The sequence below is a fragment of the Rhinichthys klamathensis genome, unplaced genomic scaffold (assembly GCF_029890125.1).
Source record: "Rhinichthys klamathensis goyatoka isolate OS25496 unplaced genomic scaffold, OSU_Roscu_1.1 h1tg000020l_1, whole genome shotgun sequence".
NCBI lineage: Eukaryota > Metazoa > Chordata > Actinopteri > Cypriniformes > Leuciscidae > Rhinichthys > Rhinichthys klamathensis.
The window spans coordinates 3,712,882-3,733,102 of NW_026606571.1; the positions used below are offsets into that span (position 1 = coordinate 3,712,882).

The 20,221-nt window shown below is 41.5% G+C and overlaps 1 protein-coding gene across 2 annotated transcripts; it reads right to left on the reverse strand.

Annotated features, from left to right (window-relative positions):
- Positions 1–896: 896 nt before the first annotated feature.
- On the reverse strand, positions 897–16,532 carry nlrp12l (NLR family pyrin domain containing 12-like). 2 transcript variants are annotated; one of them, XM_056240009.1, is made up of 12 exons: positions 16,443–16,532; positions 16,250–16,351; positions 14,323–16,125; positions 14,017–14,190; positions 9,893–10,066; positions 9,616–9,789; positions 8,863–9,036; positions 8,620–8,793; positions 2,269–2,442; positions 1,628–1,801; positions 1,310–1,483; positions 897–1,168 (listed from the first exon to the last, which is right to left on the reverse strand). In XM_056240009.1, exons 1-12 carry the CDS (start codon positions 16,484–16,486, stop codon positions 1,159–1,161), a joined length of 3,351 nt encoding a protein of 1,116 aa, XP_056095984.1. In that variant the 5' UTR covers positions 16,487–16,532; the 3' UTR covers positions 897–1,158. The 2 variants fall into 2 exon arrangements, with proteins under 2 accessions (XP_056095984.1, XP_056095987.1); XM_056240012.1 differs by having other exon boundaries at positions 16,434–16,499.
- Between the last annotated feature and the right edge of the window lie 3,689 nt (positions 16,533–20,221).

Below are 20,221 nucleotides of genomic sequence, written 5' to 3' on the forward strand. Positions count from 1 at the left end.
GCCTGTCTAGTTTGGACTTTGGACCTCAACATTTTTAAGTTAGATTGGCTCAGAAGAGCAACTCGCACCACTGTCTGAGCTTAAAGCACTAGGTAAGGTCGAGGAACTGACAAATGTGCTTCTACAAGCGACAAAAGGTTTCGTTCAGTTTGAGCGCAACCTTCCACACAAAGCATCAGCTTTCACCTGATGTATGAGATCTCAGCCACATCACAACTCGGTATGGAAAACTGTAGATGTTGAGGTCATGTTGTACATTTTATGTGTTAATGAAAACATGTCTTTCCTCCCTCTTAGGGATCAGAAATTTTCTGTTTCTGCTGTCAAGTTTGTCTGTATTTTCTGTCCACCTGATTTCTTGTAAATATTTCCATTTTGGTGCGTTATGAGGGGGAAAGTATCTGTCCCAAGTCTCATCTAATATGGAAACAATTGAAAAACAGATTAAATACATGTTTGATGCTGTTTTGTGTAAAATAAAGGTTTGGAAGGAAAAAGTCTGTGCTGATCTTTGTGATGACTTGATTGTTGGGGACTGAATACAGATGCCCACACCAAATTACAAGCAGTCTTTCATTTATTTATAATAAGGTTTATTGATACAACCATAAAGTTTTACAGGATAAAAAAATAACAAATTTTCAAAATAAATGTTAAATATTCAGGCAAATGACACACATTTATTAAAGCTACGGTCTATAATGACAGGTTTAACAACTGTACCGTTTAAATAGTGTGTTAGTGACCTTAACAAAGCAAGGAGTTCTGAGCACAACTTAGATATAGATATTGACCATGTTAGACAGCAGTGCATCAGGCAACTTGTAACATTTGTGATTCGCACAAATATTTCAACTTATTAGTCTTATTTATAAAGGTTCTTTTAGTTTCTGCTAATTCATAAATATCAATGATGTGTGTAGACAACATTTTATGAAACAATGCCGATTTCTGCTCAGTATTTCATACTAGCATAATAGTGTAGTATATATATACATGTATATATGAACAATATAAATAACGGATTTAAAAAATAATACATCTGAACATGTCATATTGACTAACAATAAGAAGTGCTGTCATCGGTGGTGAGGTATGGCAGTATTCTGCAACTTTCATCAAATATTGATGTGTTCTGTGATACACACAGGACTGAAGTTAATACAAGCTGGAAAGAAAAAAAGGTTTATTGCATTCAACATCACACAAGCAAAGCTCAGCAAATGCATAGTTTGAGTATTTTGTATGAATATCACTAGCTGTTAAAGGTGTTCATAAAATCATAACTACGTCACAAGGAACTACTTACATGAGTTTCTCTAGTTTACTGTCTGGATCGTCCAGTAGAACAGATAGCGGCCTCACGGCTGAATCTGTGAGATTGTTTTCACTCAGGTCCAGCTCTCTTAAAAGTGAGTGCTTAGATCTCAGTGTAGAGGCTAAAATAGTGCAACCTTCCCCTGTGATCCCACAGTTGGATAACCTATAGAAAAGTATTAGTTAAGTGTAAACAATATTATAGGCATACATCATTAATCAAAGAAAATTGTCAAATACAATCTTCATGTAATTTAGAGAAAAATCACAATTAACTTCCATGAAAGAAACATTTTGGATGTAGAGTTACCTCAAAGTGTCCAGCGGACAATGTGGATTTTCCAATCCAGCACAAAGGATTGTAATTCCCAGATCTTGTAGATTATTTACTCCCAAATTCAGTTCTCTAAGACTCGAGGATTTTTCTACAAGAGTTGCAGCCAGTGAATCACAGCAGTCCACAGTTAAACCACACTGGCTCAAACTAGGGAAAACAATGATAGAGAGACGTTTTTTATCATTTTTAAAAAAAATCATTATATCTCACTGTTTAGAAGTTTGGGGTCGGTACGTTTTTTTTATTATTACAATTGAATGTTTTCTGTTTAAATATATTTTAAAATAATAATAGTAATTTATTAATGTGATGGCAAAGCTGAATTTCCAGTCTTCAGTGTCGCATGATTCTCCAGAAATCATTCTAATATGCTGATTTGGTGATTATTATTATCAGTTTTGAAACCATATTTTTTGCAGGATTTTTATATTTAAATTTGATTTAATTTATTTAAATTTCTTTTTCTATTTAAAAAAATTGTTGTCACTTTTGATTAATTCAATGCATCCTAGTTAAATAAAACCTTCAGTTCTTAAAAAAAAATCTTTAATAATTACACATAATTATTATCTGATATATTAGAATGTTATTGAGAGTATTTGTAGAAAACATACTCTAATTTCACAATGTTGCCGCTGTGATTCCTCAGGACAGGAGAAAGGAGCCTCATCCCTGCGTCTGTGAGCTCATTATTGCTCAGGTCCAGCTCCATCAGATGAGAGGGGTTTGAGTTTAGAGCAGCAGCGAGGACAGCACAACCTTCCTTTGTGACCCCACAGTCTCCTAAACTGTTATGAAAGACATTTCATGTTAAAACATTTACAATTCAAGTCACAATTCAGCATCTAAACAAAGAAGACCAACTGCAACTGACATCATAATCAAAAAAGCACACCTAAGACCAGTGTTGGGGAAAGTTACTTTTAAAAGTAATCAGTTATATTGTGTTACTCCCTTTAAAAAAGTAACTAATTACGTTACTTTTATGGAAAGTATAATGCGCTATATGTTTTTCACCTGGCTGAGGCTTGTTCTCTTCCAGGCCTTGCAGGTGTTTTTTATTGAGAAGTTATTTTTTGCACGTGTTTAACGCAGTAATGCATTCAACAACATAATCTATATAACATACTCCTTGATTTTCTTTTTTAAAAAGACATCTACCCCCAGTTTCATAGACAAGGCTTAAGCCTAGTCCCAGACTAAAATGCATTATTGAGCTGTTTTAATTCAAAGCTACTTGCACTGATATCTAAAAATATGTCAGTGCCATTGTTTTGTCTCAAAATGCACACCAGTAATATTTTTTTTCTAAGGCATGTTTATAAAAGCTACCTAATGTCCTAATTGAACTAAGGCCTAATCCTGTCTTAATCTAAGCCCTGTTTGTGAAACCGAGCCTTAGAATATAGTTATATTCTGGCCACTTCCCTGACCTCTAGAAATATGTTTATCACCAAAAAAGTTGAAAGTAATGTTTTGTTGCCTTTTTACAATTTGTCTGTTCTAACTGTCACGGTATTTGGATCCAGTGTCTCTCTCTAGTCTCGTGCTTTGTTGTTTACATGTGTGCGAGTGTGTGAGTGGGTGTGTCCGCATCATCAGTTGATCAGCATTCAGCTGCGATCACTCACCAGTTCCAGCTGCCACTCATCTCATCTCCTATAAAGACTTACCACTTTCTCATTCCCATTGTCAGATCGTTGTATGAAGTCCTCGTCTTTCCTGTGCCTGTTCCTGTGCTTCGTGTCCCGTCTCGAGTTCCTGTGTTCCGGTTTTCGTCGTGTTGGATTTCGTTTCGTGTCTGGATTACATCATCACTCTTCTGAGCACCCTGCACTTCATCCTTCACTCTGTGTCTGACCATCGAAGTCCCTGCGCCACCGCCTGCAAAACCTGGACTAACATTATCATCATCTTTACTTACACTATTAATAAAGAGCTTTTACTTGCATCTTGTGTCCTCGTCTCTGACGTAACAGAACGATCTGACCAAGAATGGACACAGCAAGTACATCAGCGCCGACCATGGAGGACTGTTTGAGTAACAGTATGGCTCGTCTGGACGTTCAGGAGAAGAATTTAAATGATACTGGTCGCGCTGTTCAGGCGTTAGTGGCGCAGGTGTCCGAGCTCACCCGGCAGATCCAACAGCTACGAGCTCCCACTGCGCCGCCCGCACCGGCCGTTCCCCCCACACCATCGGAGAGCCCATCCCAGTCGGAGCCACGCCTACCAACCCCAGAGCATTATTCAGGTGATCCAAGATTTTGCCGAGCCTTCTTAACCCGGTGCTCCATGCATTTTTCGCTCCAGCCTCAGACTTTCCGGACTGAGCGTTCCAAAGTCGCCTTTGTGCTCACCCTCCTGACTGGGAAAGCGGCGTTATGGGGAACGGCGGTGTGGGAGAACGACGATCCATGCTGCACCTCGTTCCAGGAGCTCTCCGCTGAGATGAAGAGAGTTTTCGACCGGACGGCCGGCGGAAGAGAAGCTGCAAGAATGCTGGCTGAGTTACGTCAAGGAGAAAGGTCGGTGTCGGACTATTCAGTCGAGTTCCGGACCCTTGCAGCGGAGAGCAAATGGAACGAGGAGGCGCAGTGGGACATGTTCCTGCATGGGCTGGCTGACCGCGTCCGAAGAGAAATCTACGCTTTGGACCTGCCCCAGTCTCTTAATGAACTCATCGCTTTAGCTCTCAGAGTTGATGCCCGACTGTCCCGAGTTGGTGGCCACGCTATGAGTAGACGCCCTCTGGCAGGAGCCGAGGGACCACGAGTTGGAGGCGGGGATGCGGTCAGCCCCGTCGACGATCACGAGCCCATGCAGGTGGGTCGAGCTCGGCTTTCCCGGGAGGAGAGGGAAAGGCGGAGGTCCCAGGGCCTTTGCCTGTACTGTGGTGGAACCGGACACTATGCTTACAACTGTCCGGTAAAAGGGCAAGCCCGATAGTAAGTATGAGGCTACTATCGGGTGGGATCTCCGCCGAGAAGACCTCATCTACATCTACCCTCCTTCCGGTAAGACTGAGATGGTCAACACTCACTCACGACTGTCGAGCACTCTTGGACTCCGGAGCAGAAGGTAACTTCATGGATCACTCTTTGCACGTCAATTCAAGATTCCCCTCAAGACCCTCACACATCAGATTGCTGTACACGCACTTAATGGACAAACACTTCCCAACATCACGTTTGCCACAGAAGACATCACCCTCACCACATCAGGCAACCACACCGAGACCATCTCGTTCTATGTCCTGAACACCCCCCTTGCACCCATTGTCCTCGGGCACCCTTGGCTCGTCCGGCACAACCCTAAAGTGGACTGGCAGCTCAAGTCTGTGTCTTCATGGAGTAATCAGTGTCATAAGTCTTGTCTAGTGTCTGCCTGTCCGTCTGTTTCTGTCCCTGTGTTGCAGGAGGAGGCAGTGGATCTATCTAACGTGCCCGCGGAGTATCTGGACCTGAAGGAGGTGTTCAGTAAGTCTCGGGCTGCTTCTCTCCCTCCGCATCGTCCCTATGACTGTGCCATAGACTTATTACCAGGTACTGCTCCGCCCAAGGGCAAGTTATATTCGCTCTCTACACCTGAGAGGGAGGCTATGGAGAAATATATTTCTGATTCTCTAGCAACAGGGTTCATCCGCCCTTCCTCTTCTCCAGCGGGGGCGGGGTTCTTTTTTGTGGGGAAGAAGGACGGGTCTCTGCGACCTTGTATTGACTACCGGGGGTTGAACAACATCACGGTAAAGAATACTTATCCTTTGCCGTTGATGTCTTCAGCCTTCGAGAGGTTGCAGGGAGCGACCATCTTCACAAAATTGGATTTACGTAATGCCTATCATTTGGTCCGCATTAGGGAGGGGGATGAGTGGAAGACCGCGTTTAACACCCCCAGGGGACACTTTGAATATTTGGTTATGCCTTTCGGGCTCTCCAACAGTCCAGCGGTCTTCCAGGCACTCGTCAATGACGTGCTGCGAGATATGATAGATCAGTTCATTTATGTCTACCTGGACGACATACTGATTTTTTCTTCTTCTCTCCAGGAACACGTGCAGCACGTCCGACGAGTGCTTCAGAGGTTGCTAGAGAATGGGCTTTTTGTCAAGGCGGAGAAATGCGATTTTCATGCACAGTCTGTCCCATTCCTAGGATACATCGTGTCGGTTGAGGGAATGCGCATGGATCCTGAGAAGATCAAGGCTGTGGTAGAGTGGCCAAGTCCAGAGTCTCGTAAGGCCCTACTGAGATTTCTGGGGTTCGCCAATTTCTACAGGCGTTTTATTCGCAACTTCAGCCAACTAGCCGCACCTCTGACCGCTTTGACCTCCCCCAGAACGACGTTCAGGTGGTCAGACGCAGCCGAGGCTGCGTTTGCCAAATTGAAGGGTTGCTTCGTTTCAGCCCCCATTCTGACAACCCCTGATCCATCACGTCAGTTCGTGGTGGAGGTCGACGCGTCAGAGGTGGGGGTAGGAGCAGTGTTATCCCAGCGCTCTCTTTCAGACGACAAGATGCATCCTTGCGCGTTTTTGTCTCACCGTCTGTCCCCTGCCGAACGCAATTATGACATTGGGAACAGAGAGTTGTTGGCAGTCAAGTTAGCATTGGAGGAGTGGCGTCACTGGTTAGAAGGGTCGGGGGTACCTTTTATCGTTTGGACCGACCACAAGAACTTAGAATACATTCGAACTGCTAAAAGGTTGAACTCCAGGCAGGCTCGGTGGGCACTTTTTTTCGGTCGTTTTGATTTTACTCTTTCGTACCGCCCGGGTTCTAAGAACATCAAACCCGATTCTTTATCGCGCATTTTTGATCGTTCCGAACGCCCGTCTACTCCCGAGTGCATTTTACCAGAGACCCTATTCATCTCCACACTCGTATGGGAGGTCGAATCGAAGGTCAGGAAGGCCTTAGAAGGGGTAACGCCCCCGGTCGGTTGCCCACCGAATCGTTTATTTGTGCCTGAGGGTTTGAGGTCCAGCGTCATTCAGTGGGGGCATTCTTCCAATGTGGCTTGTCATCCAGGAGTTAATCGCACTAGGTTTTTAGTCAAACAACGGTTCTGGTGGCCTCTCATGGCTCGTGACATTCACAGTTTTGTTTTGGCTTGCTCAGTTTGTGCCACTGGTAAGACTTCCAATCGACCCCCAGATGGGTTACTCCAACCGCTGCCAGTCCCTTCGAGACCCTGGTCCCATATCGCTCTAGATTTCGTTACCGCCCTCCCACCCTCCCAGGGTCATACAGTAGTTTTGACCGTAGTGGACCGGTTCTCGAAGGCGGCTCATTTCATTCCCTTGCCCAAATTACCCTCAGCCAAGGAGACAGCGGTGATTGTCGTTGACCACGTCTTTCGGTTACATGGCCTCCCGACAGACGTGGTTTCTGACAGGGGACCCCAGTTTGTGTCCAAATTTTGGCGAGAATTTTGTAAGCTTCTGGGGGCGACTGTCAGTCTGTCCTCAGGGTTCCACCCCCAGAGCAATGGCCAAACTGAGAGAGCCAACCAAGATTTGGAGAGAACGTTACGATGTTTGGTTTCCAAGAACCCTTCCTCATGGAGTCAACAACTTTCTATGGTGGAGTACGCCCACAACACGTTGCCAGTGTCATCCACGGGCCTATCTCCGTTTGAGTGTAGCGTAGGTTACCAGCCACCAATTTTTCCTAGTCTGGAATCCGAGGTCGCGGTCCCCTCTGCTCACGCCTTTGTCCAGAGGTGTCACCGCACTTGGACTAGAGCCCGTGAGACTCTTCTCCAAGTGGGGTTGCGCACCAAGGCCAAAGCCGATCGCCACCGGTCTAGGCCTCCCGTATACGTCGTTGGTCAAAAAGTGTGGCTTTCTACCAAGAACATTCCTCTCCGCTCCGTGTCTAATAAACTTGCTCGCAAATTCATTGGCCCGTTCACTGTCACCAAGATCATTAGTCCGGTGGCAGTCCGCCTCAACCTTCCTCCGGTGTACAGGAGAATTCACCCCGTCTTTCATGTATCCAAAATTAAACCCGTATTTCATTCTCGCTTTAATCCGCCTATCCCGGTTCCTCCCCCGCCGCGACTCGTAGATGGGGAACCAACTTATTCGGTCAATCGTGTGCTGGACTCAAGGCGGAGGGGGCGTGGATTCCAGTACTTGGTGGACTGGGAAGGTTACGGTCCTGAGGAGAGAAGTTGGGTACCTGCTAGAGACATTCTGGATCACTCCCTTATCGATGATTACAATCGACAGGTAAGGAGTCCTGGGAACGCCAGGAGGCGTTCCTAGGGGGAGGGGTACTGTCACGGTATTTGGATCCAGTGTCTCTCTCTAGTCTCGTGCTTTGTTGTTTACATGTGTGCGAGTGTGTGAGTGGGTGTGTCCGCATCATCAGTTGATCAGCATTCAGCTGCGATCACTCACCAGTTCCAGCTGCCACTCATCTCATCTCCTATAAAGACTTACCACTTTCTCATTCCCATTGTCAGATCGTTGTATGAAGTCCTCGTCTTTCCTGTGCCTGTTCCTGTGCTTCGTGTCCCGTCTCGAGTTCCTGTGTTCCGGTTTTCGTCGTGTTGGATTTCGTTTCGTGTCTGGATTACATCATCACTCTTCTGAGCACCCTGCACTTCATCCTTCACTCTGTGTCTGACTATCGAAGTCCCTGCGCCACCGCCTGCAAAACCTGGACTAACATTATCATCATCTTTACTTACACTATTAATAAAGAGCTTTTACTTGCATCTTGTGTCCTCGTCTCTGACGTAACACTAACATGCAAATTAATTAAACTGAAATGTAATGTGCATTACTTTAGAAGCTAACTCAAATATTAATGTGTACATTAATAAAGTAATGCATTACTTGTTAACTCAAAAAATTAATCTGATTATGTAATGCACGTTACTTGTAATGCATACCCCAAGACTGAAATTATAATGCAAGCACTATAATGAAAGTCTCAATGCTGGGTTCTGCTCACCGTAACGTCTCCAGCCTACAGTTGGAGTTCTTCACTACTTCAGCAAGTCTTGATACACCTAAATCCTTTATTTGGTTCTGTCTCAAGTCCAGCTCTCTCAGAGGACCCGGGTTAGAAACGAGGGCTGAGGCCAAATCAGCAACACCCACCTCTGTGATCTCACACAATGCCAACCTGAAAAGACAAGAATTGCTTAAAGTGTTCGCTGTGTGTTGGATTTAAATGGAGATTTGAAACCCTTACCTCAAAATCTCTATTTTACAATGAGGGCTTCCAAGTCCATTTGAGAGCATTTGAACTGCTTCATCATATATTGCGTTGCCGCTCAGGTCTAAAGCTTTAAGGGTTGAGAAGCTGGAGCTCAGAGCTGAAGCCAAAGACTGACAGGATTTCACAGTGAGCAAGCCGTAACTTAACCTACGGGTGGAAAAAATAGACATTTGAATTAGAGATTAATATTTATAATAGCACACCGCTCAAACATTTTGGGTCGGGAAGATTATTATAATATTTTTTTAAAAAGTCTCTTATTCTCACTAAGGCTGCATTTATTTGATCAAAAATACAGTAAAGACAGTAATATTGTGAAATATTATTATAATTTAATTAAATGTTCTCAATTTTAATATATTTTAAAATGTAATTTATTCCTGTGATGCAAAGCTGAATTTTCAGCATTATTACTCCAGTCTTCTTCAGTCACATGACCCTTGAGAAATCATTCTAATATGCTGATTTACTGCTCAAAAAAACATTTATCATTATTATCAATGTTGAAAACAGTCATGCTTAGTATTTTTTAAAAATATATATATTTCAGGATTCTTTGATGAACAGTAAGCATTTATTTGACTTTTTTTTGTTTGTCATTTTTAATCAATTTAATGCATCCATGCTAAATAAAGGTATTCATTTATTTTCTTTTTTATCTTACCGACCTCAAACTTTTGAACAGTATATATGTATATGACAAAACATTTCATTAACAAAAAGTACCAAAGAGTTTCAAGCCGGGAAAGAGGATGTTGTATTACAGCTGAAAGCTTCTCCACTCCATCATCTCCTGGGTTATTCCAGTGCAGGTCGAGCTCTCTTAAGTGAGATGGGTTGGACTGTAGAGCGGAGGCTATTGCAAAGATGCCTTCAGGTGTAACTCTGCAATCCTTGAGCCTATGAATAATGCAATGACATGTGATCATAAGGACCAAACAAATTCTACATTTGGTATTGATGCCTTCCAATGAACTGAAGTGGGGAGAGGAAGGATGTTTACCTCAGTTTCTCAAATTTACAGTGCTGATTCCTCAGGTAATTGGCCAAGATCTTAATTCCTGCTTGTCTCAGACTGTTTTCACTCAGGTCCAGCACCCTAAGGTTTGGGAGATTTGGGAGCAGTCCTGATTCCAGAACCGAGCAGCCGCGTGTGGTGATTCTGCAGTATGAGAGCCTGAGGAAACAGTAATACATCACATCATGAATCTTTCAAGAGCAAGTGGTACTAAATATGAATTCTCACAATAGGAAATCATTGTTTTGAGGACATTACACAATTATTCAGATGGGCCCAGACACAGGACTGATTTTGGAAACTGGAATTCATCCAGAATAGATTTATTCTGTTAGTAAACCGGAGCTGAGAGTAAACTCTTCCTGGCAGCTTAAAACATTATTATATCATCCAAAATATTTAATAAACAGCATATTTAACAATACATTTCAATTGCATTCAATAGCAACAATTGCATTAGTGGTGGGGATTTTTTGAGTCACTCTTTATGCAGATTACATTGATACGATACATTGAAGTGGCAACATGTGACTGTCATTATGAGAAAGTCTGTAAAGAATTCAACCAACCGATTCGTTCTGAGCGAATCGTTGAATCCCTCATTCAAAGGAAGCACCAACGTGTAAGAATTGTCAATATTATGCCTAAAATGCGATACTCGATTATAGTAATAATGACAACAACAATCATCACCATTTAAGGTTTCAAGTTTTCACATCACATTTAAATCTAATGTAATTTTGCATCCCATTCTACTCTTAATATGACTGAGACCTGGATCCGTCCAGAAGACTCAGCAACCCCTGCTGCTCTCTCTAACAACTTCTCTTTCTCTCACACCCCTCGCCAGTCAGGGAGGGGTGGGGGTACTGGTCTACTCATTTCTAGCAATTGGAAATACTCAACTCTCTCTTCGCAATAACAACTCATTTGAATATCATGCTATTACACTTACAACTCCCATTAAGATCCATATTGTAGTCATATATCGCCCCCTTAGGTCAACTGGGAAGCTTTGTAGAGGAGCTGGATGTGCTGATGTCCTCTTTCCCTAAGGATGACATCCCACTTGTAGTCTTTGGCGATTTCAACATTCATCTAGAAAAGATGTATGCAACAGACTTCATCTCTCTCCTAACCTCTTTCGATCTCAAACGGCTCATCACCACAGGTACTCACAAGTCAGGTAACCAACTGGACCTGGTTTACACACGCAACTGCATCACAGACAACATTTTGGTGAAATCTCTCCACGTTTCAGATCATTTCCTCATTACTTTCAATCTACAACTCACTACCCATGCACCACCAACTCCTACCAGTAACTTTCAGACGAAACCTGCGCTCACTTTCTCCGTCCCATCTTTCCTCTGCTGTGTCATCTTCTCTTCCCTCACCCTCACAATTCTCATCTCTGGATGTGAATACCGCAACAGATACTTTATGCTCCATTTTAACCTCTTCTGTAGACAATATCGGCCCTCTCTCCTCTAGGCCAGCACGCGCTACTCCCTCTAACCCCTGGTTATCTGAGGTTTTTCGTGAACACCGGACCGAACTCAGGGCAGCGGAGAGGAAATGGCGCAAATAAAAAGATACATCTGACCTCAGTAGGTATCAATCTTTGCTCTCTGCCTTTTCTGTTGATGTTCATGCCGCAAAATCTTCATATTTCCACAACAAGATCAACAGCGCCTCTAACACACGTTCACTGTTCAAGACATTCAACTCTCTCCTCTGTCCACCTCCACCACCACCCACCTCCTCACTAACTGCTTATGATTTTGCTAACTTCTTCACTAACAAAACTGACTCTCTAACAACTATCAGACTATCTGCAGTCAGTTCTCAGCTTCACACACACAGGAACCCAGACTAACCTCTCCCACAGCCTTCTCTCCTCCTTCACTCCACTAACCGAGGAAGAAGTATCTAAACTTCTCCTCTCCAGTCATCCTACCACCTGCCCTCATGATCCCATCCCCTCACACCTTCTACAAGCCATCTCTCCCACACTTCTACTAGCTCTCACACACATTATCAACTCATCCCTCCACACTGGCATTTTCCCTACAGCATTTAAGCAGGCTCGGGTAACTCCACTGCTTAAAAAAACAACATTAAACACATAACTTTTAGAGAATTACAGACCTGTCTCTCTCCTACCATTCATTGCGAAAACACTTGAACGAGTTGCTTTCAACCAAGTATCATCTTTCCTGTCTCTGAACAACCAGCTGGATGTCAACCAATCTGGCTTCAAGAAAGGGCATTCAAACGAGACTGCATTGCTGTCGGTCACAGAAGCCCTACGGATCACAAAAGCTGCTTCCAAATCATCAGTTCTCATTCTCCTGGATCTGTCTGCTGCCTTCGACACTGTGAACCATCAGATCCTTCTGTCCACCCTCTCATCACTGGGCATCACTGGAACTTCCCACCACTGGTTTGAGTCCTATCTCACAGGTAGGTCCTTCAGGGTCACATGGAGAGGCGAGGTATCCAAAGCACATCAACTGACCACAGGGGTTCCCCAGGGTTCAGTTCTTGGACCGCTCATCTTCTCCATTTACACCACATCACTGGGACCCATCATACAGGCACATGGTTTCTCTTACCATTGCTATGCTGATGACACCCAGCTCTACCTCTCATTTCAACCAGATGATCCCACAGTGGCTGCTCGGATATCGAGCTGTCTGGCGGACATCTCTGCATGGATGAAGGAACATCACCTGCAGCTCAACCTGGAAAAGACTGAGCTTCTCATCCTCCCTGCCAATCCGTCTCTACAGCACGACTTCACTATCCAGCTAGATTCTTCCTCAATCACCCAATCAAGGTCAGTCAGAAATCTTGGAGTAATCTTTGATGATCAGCTGACCTTCACAGACCACATTACAAAGACAGCTCGATCATGCAGGTTTGCTATGCACAACATCAGGAAGATCACTAACTGAGCAGGCAACACAACTTCTGGTCCAGGCCCTGGTCATTTCTAGGCTTGATTACTGCAATGCTCTTCTGGCTGGACTTCCATCTTGTGCAACTAAACCTCTACAAATGATCCAGAATGCTGCAGCTCGTCTCGTCTTCAACGAGCCCAAAAGGGCCCACGTCACTCCTCTGTTCATCTTTTTGCACTGGCTTCCACTCGCTGCTCGCATCAAGTTCAAGGCGTTGACACTTGCTTACAGATTGACCGCAGGCTCAGCTCCCTCCTACTTCCACTCACTACTACAAGTCTACATCTCTACCAGAAGCCTACGATCGGTCAATGAGCGACGGCTCGTGGTACCATCACAGAGAGCCACAAAATCACTCTCCAGAACATTCTCATTCACGGTACCATGCTGGTGGAATGATCTGCCCACCCTCATCCGGAATGCAGAATCCCTGACAGCATTCAAAAGACAACTGAAATCTCTTCCGTGAGCACTTAACATAAATAAATAAAATAAATTTAAAAAAACGTTCTTTCCTTTTCCTTTCAATCCTCGCTTGTCTGGCTTATGCTACTTTGAGCAATGTCTGAACTTTGTATTTTGAGCACTTCTTGCGTTGTTTTTGCCTCTTCACAATGACTCGCTTGGTTTAGTCCTCAGTTGTAAGTCGCTTTGGATAAAAGCGTCTGCTAAATTTAATTTAAAACTGAACTTTTACTCAGCAAGGACACATTAAATTGACCAATATAAAGACATTTGTAATGTTACTAAAGGTTTCTATTTCAAATAGAATCTGATCTTTTGAACTTTCTATTCATCAGAGAATCCAGATTTTTTTTATCAAGGTTTCCAAAAAACAGCATATTAGAATAATTTCTGAAGGATCATGTGACACTAAAGACTGGAGTAAGGGGATGAAAATTCAGCTTCACCATCACAGGAATACAACCCATTTTAAAACATATTAAAACAGAAAACAGGTATTTTAAATTCTAATAATATTTCACAATGTTACTGTTTTTACTGTATTTTCTTTTCTAAAACATTTTAAAACTTTTGAATGGTAGTATGTACACAATATATCTTTACACACACTCTCTCACACACACACACACACACACACATATATATATATATACACAGACACATGGCTAAAAGCTTTACCTCAGTTCCTGTAAATTGCACAGTGTGTTTTCCAGTCCGGCTGTCAGAAGCTCCAGTCCTTTGTCTCCAATGGAGTTATTGCACAGATCTAGCACTCGTACATTTGAAGAGCTGGAACCAACAGTGGAGGCAAGAGCTCTACAGCATCTCATTGTAAGTCCACAATTACCCAGTCTGGAATATAATGTAGGTATAATAAATAAAAAAAAAAACACACTACACTACACTGCACAAACACACTACATGTTACTTCAATCACACTATTAGGATAACTTTTAAATACGAAAAGTCAAAACAAGAACTCACAGAGCTGATTCTGAAGCTTTGACAACTGGCAACAATCTGGTAAGGCCTTCATCTGATCTGATGTACTTCTTCAAGTCAAACACATCCAATTTCTCTTCTGATGTCAATAACACAAAAACTAAGGCAGACCACTGTGCAGGGGAGAGTTTAGAAAAATGCCCAGAGTTCAGGAAGCGCTGGACCTCCTTGACCAGAGAGAGTTCATTCAGTTCATTGAGACAGTAGAACAGATTTATGGACTTTTCTGGCAAGGATGTCTCCTCTATCATCCTCTTGATATATTCAACTGTTTCCTCAATGCTCTGATAGGCTCTGCTACCAGATTGAGAGAGCACGCCTTGTAAAAGGGTCAGATTGGACTCCAATGAAAGACCCAGAAGGAAGCGAAGGAAAAGATCCAAGTGTCCATTCTCACTCTGTAGGGCCTGGTCAATGGCACACTTATGCAACTCAAACAAGGTGGCCTCTTGATGCACTTCATGATCAAGAATGTTGTTGTGGTGGACCTTAAACATGACATACACATACATGGCTGCCAAAAACTCCTGAATGCTCAGATGGATGAAACAGTACACTTTGTTCTCAGTTATTGCAGACTCCTCTCTGAAGATCTGTGAGCAAACTCCTGAGTACACTACGGCTTCCTCCAGATCAATCCCACAAGCCATCAGGTCTTCCTCGTAGAATATCAGATTGCCCCTTTTTAGCTGTTGATAGGCTAGTTTACCCAGCTTTAAAATCATGTCTTCATCCTCCAGGCCTGGGTTGTAACCTTTAGTGTATCTCATGTTTTTCGCTTTGGTTTGCATGAGAAGAAAGTGTGTGTACATTTGAGTGAGAGTCTTGGGAATTTCTCCATCTTCCGCTTCATTGAACATTCTCTCTAGCACCGTAACGGAGAGCCAACAGAAGACTGGTATATGACACATGATGTACAGACTTCTTGACGACTTTAAGTGTGCAATGATATGGCCAGAGAGGTGTTCATCATTGATTTTCTTGTTGAGGTATTCTTCTTTTTGCGGGTCAGTAAACCCTCGAACTTCAGTCACCAGGTCGATATACCCAAGAGGGATTTGACTGGCTGCTGCTGGTCGAGATGTTATCCAGAGGAGGGCATCAGGAAGCAGTGTGTTATTGATGAGATTGGTTAACAAAACGTCAATAGAGGCTGGCAGAGTTGGGTTATTCAACTTTGCGTTGTTCTGGAAATCCAATGGAAAGCGGCATTCATCTAGACCGTCAAAGATAAAGAGAACTTTTTGCTTTTTGTGACCATCTCCAAAGCCTGTTTCCATTTTGAAGTGTTGGAGAAGCTCAATCAAGCTAAACTGTTTTGCTTTCATCAGGTTCAGCTCTCGAAACGGAAGTGGGTACACAAACTCGATATCCTGATTAGCGTTGCTCTCGGCCCAGTCCAGTATGAATTTCTGCACCGAGACCGTTTTCCCTATGCCTGCAACTCCCTTAGTCAGCACACATTTGATGGGTCTGACTTGACTGTTTTTTTCAGGTGAGTGTTTAAAAATGTCATTGCATTTGACTGGAATGTCTACTGTGGTTTTTCTCCTCAATGCCATCTCAATCTTTCTCACTTCATGTTCTTTGTTGACATTCTCACTTTCCCCTTCAGTGATGTAAAGCTCTGTGAAGATGTCATTCAGGAATGTGGGATCTGATTGTTTGGACATATCATTGTGAATGCATTGAAATTTTAATTTCAGTCTTGATTTATAGTCTTGTTGGCACTCCATGGCTGAATTGGACTGTACTGTAGAGACCGGAATATTGTTCTTGTGATACCTGTAAAAATATATTGACAATGAAATGACTGGACTCTCACACAGAAAAAAATTGAGGTTGGTAAGATTAAAAAAAAAACAACAACAAAAAACAAAATACTTTTATTAATCAAAGACCTTCATACCTTCGTACTAAATAGAGAGGTTCCCTTTTCAAATCAATTGGATCCAGCATAGAACTGGTACTTTTTAAAGAAACATGGCTTGGCTGATTTCGTGAAACCATCCTTGAATGAGAGATTTTTTTTTTAGAAATCTATTTATTCAATCATTTATCTCATACATTATAAAAAAGACATTTTACCACACTTTTCTCACCATGGAGTCCCAGAATATGGAATGCTTAAATCCGTTAGATTCATTAAAAATTCAGTTTACCGGTCCACACTTTTTCTTCAGTCAAACTTTATGTCCAATGGTTCAACAGCTTGCATCTGTAGAAAAGAAAAATATATATATGATTTATTTATTTATTTTCTGTGAAAATGGACCAAACATGGAACTTTTAAGAACTATCAATACATTAAAGAAGACATGCCTGGACACAATCATGGAGTGATTAGTGAACAAACGCATGATATTGACTACAAACAAGAATTCCAAAATGTAAGACTGATATGAACAAAAGTGAGACAGGAAAAAGATAAGAAAAAAAAACCCAGAATGTTGGAAGTACATTATGTATCGCAACCACTTATTTTAATAACCAGTTTGAACATTTATTAAGAAATTCAGATTAAATCTAAGTATCAAGTAAGTTCAAAAGAATATATGAAGTAATTTAGACTAGAGGACTTTCTCTTAATCTAGAAATGGTGTAATGTGAACATTTATGTTGCAATTTACAAAATGAGGAACCACTATAAGTATATTTGGAGAAACCAGTTTTGTACGTTCATGTGGGGTTTTGTTTGAAAAAAAAATGGTTTGGGTGTAAAAAGGGTGTATACAATTTAAAAGTAACATCTTGTCACACTAGCCTTGTGTGCACATAAGGTTGTGTGATAAGAGCTGAGATTGTATTATTAATTATTTTTAAGCACATTTAGAAAAAACATGAGCGTATATACTGAGCATATATACTGTGTGTACACTCACCTAAAGGATTATTAGGAACACCTGTTCAATTTCTCATTAATGCAATTATCTAATCAACCAATCACATGGCAGTTGCTTCAATGCATTTAGGGGTGTGGTCCTGGTCAAGACAATCTCCTGAACTCCAAACTGAATGTCAGAATGGGAAAGAAAGGTGATTTAAGCAATTTTGAGCGTGGCATGGTTGTTGGTGCCAGACGGGCCGGTCTGAGTATTTCACAAACTGCTCAGTTACTGGGATTTTCACGCACAACCATTTCTAGGGTTTACAAAGAATGGTGTGAAAAGGGAAAAACATCCAGTATGCGGCAGGCCTGTGGGCGAAAATGCCTTGTTGATGCTAGAGGTCAGAGGAGAATGGGCCGACTGATTCAAGCTGATAGAAGAGCAACTTTGACTGAAATAACCACTCGTTACAACCGAGGTATGCAGCAAAGCATTTGTGAAGCCACAACACGCACAACCTTGAGGCGGGTGGGCTACAACAGCAAAAGACCCCACCGGGTACCACTCATCTCCACTACAAATAGGAAAAAGAGGCTCCAATTTGCAAGAGCTCATCAAAATTGGACAGTTGAAGACTGGAAAAATGTTGCCTGGTCTGATGAGTCTCGATTTCTGTTAACATTCAGATGGTAGAGTCAGAATTTGGCGTAAACAGAATGAGAACATGGATCCATCCTGCATTGTTACCACTGTGCAGGCTGGTGGTGGTGGTGTAATGGTGTGGGGGATGTTTTCTTGGCACACTTTAGGCCCCTTAGTGCTAATTGCGCATCGTTTAAATGCCACGGCCTACCTGAGCATTGTTTCTGACCATGTCCATCCCTTTATGGCCACTATCCTCTGATGGCTACTTCCAGCAGGATAATGCACCATGTCACAAAGCTCGATTCATTTCAAATTGGTTTCTTGAACATGACAATGAGTTCACTGTACTAAAATGGCCCTGGATGTGCATCCCACAAATCTCCATCAACTGCAAGATGCTATTCTATCAATATGGGCCAACATTTCTAAAGAATGCTTTCAGCATCTTGTTGAATCAATGCCACGTAGAATTAAGGCAGTTCTGAAGGCGAAAGGGGGTCAAACACAGTATTAGTATGGTGTTCCTAATAATCCTTTAGGTGAGTGTATATATATATATATATATATATATATATACACTGAACAAAATTATAAACGCAACACTTTTGTTTTTGCCCCCATTTTTCATGAGCTGAACTCAAAGATCTAAGACTTTTAAAACTGCACATTTTAGAGTGGCCTTTTATTGTGGCTAGCCTAAGGCACACCTGTGCAATAATCATGCTATCTAATCAGCATCTTGAAATGCCACACCTGTGAGGTGGATGGATTATCTCGGCAAAGGAGAAGTGCTCACTAACACATATTTAGACAGATTTGTGAACAATATTTGATAGAAATAGGCCTTTTGTGTACATATAAAAAGTCTTATATCTCTGAGTTCAGCTCATGAAATATGGGGGCAAAAACAAAAGTGTTGGGTTTATAATTTTGTTCAGTGTATGTATGTACACTTGACGCTATGTGATTTTAAGGACATCACATGCAAAAATCATCACCCGTGCAAAAAAAGCATTGTTGCATCATACATCCCTTTTGAACTACTCATAAAATGACATTAACAAAAAGTAGGCTTTTACATCCTGTCGGTCTCAAATTACCCTCACTTTTCTTTGGCTTGATCTGTTTCCCTTGTATCTGTGAGTTTTGTTAAGAAATATGCCACTGTGTAATTTAAGTTAAAATGATGACAACACCAGTAAACATATTTTTTGACTGACACACGCCCAGTTAAAGTAAAAAAAATAATATTAAAAAAAATATTTTTTTTACAGTCACTCCTTATGCCAGTGCAAGTGAGTATTAGAGAACTTTTGCCTTCTAATATCGTGCATTCTAAGCAAGGTTAATAAGTTATTATTATTATTATTGCTACTACTACTCTATAGTGATGCTTATGGTATGGTGTCTGGAGTCTGGACTGACGAAAAGACAGGCTATAAGAGACTTAATGAGAGATAAATTTAACATTTCCAGGTCAGAAACACTATTAGCCTACTAAACAAAGTCATCTAATTATAAAAAGCCTAAAATTATAGATGAAAGTAGACAAGTAGGCTATTAAGATTTAAAAAGCATTCAAGCATTCCACTGTAATGCCAGTTTATAGCTGTCAACAATCATCGATTGTAAAATTTAAATATAGGCTATACCTTTTAAACGTTAAAGTCTAATTTACGTATTTTTAAGAAAATATATGTGAACTTACGAACAAGCCGGTGAGTAGCCTGCCTATGTCCAAATGTCCGCTTATTCTACTTTCGCTTCAGTGATTTCACTCCTGTCAGTCAATGAACACGTGGTCAAAAGGGGCGGGTTCTGGTTTAGATCATAGATCATTGGTTGAAGTCCTTGCAGTATTGGTCTCTTCTTTCTGATAGCGTTTTCCAGTAAAATGTTTACAAAAACGATGTAATATATATATATATATATATATATATATATATATATATATATATATATATATATATATATATATATATATATATATATAAATTCAAAAATGAAAATTAATAAAAATAAAAAATAAAACCAGACACATTCAACTAACTCTTTTGTACCATGATTTTTAAAAATACATTTATTACAAATTGTATTTAATAAAATAAAACAAATAACATGTTAAGTAAAAGAGATCAAACAAATAGGCTATATTTCTTGGGAACATTTATGGGAAATTGGCTACACGTTTATGATATCATATATTTATCTTTTTAATAACTTTTTGAAAAAGTTTCAGGCCTATTTTGTACCTGTGGAAAGTGTCAACATTGTCTAAAATCAATCAATCACATAATAAAAATGATTTCCATTCCACAACTAATTATTTTGTATTGTCTAGGCCAGTGAATTAGGGAATTCAATAGAATGGATATTCAATTTGATTTGAATATACCTCATTGACCCCA

Excerpts from the sequence above, each read along its gene's own strand:
- nlrp12l (XM_056240009.1), bottom strand. The coding sequence starts at position 16,486 with ATGAATCTAACGGATTTAAGCATTCCATATTCTGGGACTCCATG. Across the intron at positions 10,067-14,016 it reads TGCAATTTACAGGAACTGAG|GCTCTCATACTGCAGAATCA; the intron begins GTAAAGCTTTTA and ends CTGTTTCCTCAG. Across the intron at positions 9,790-9,892 it reads TGTAAATTTGAGAAACTGAG|GCTCAAGGATTGCAGAGTTA; the intron begins GTAAACATCCTT and ends CATTATTCATAG.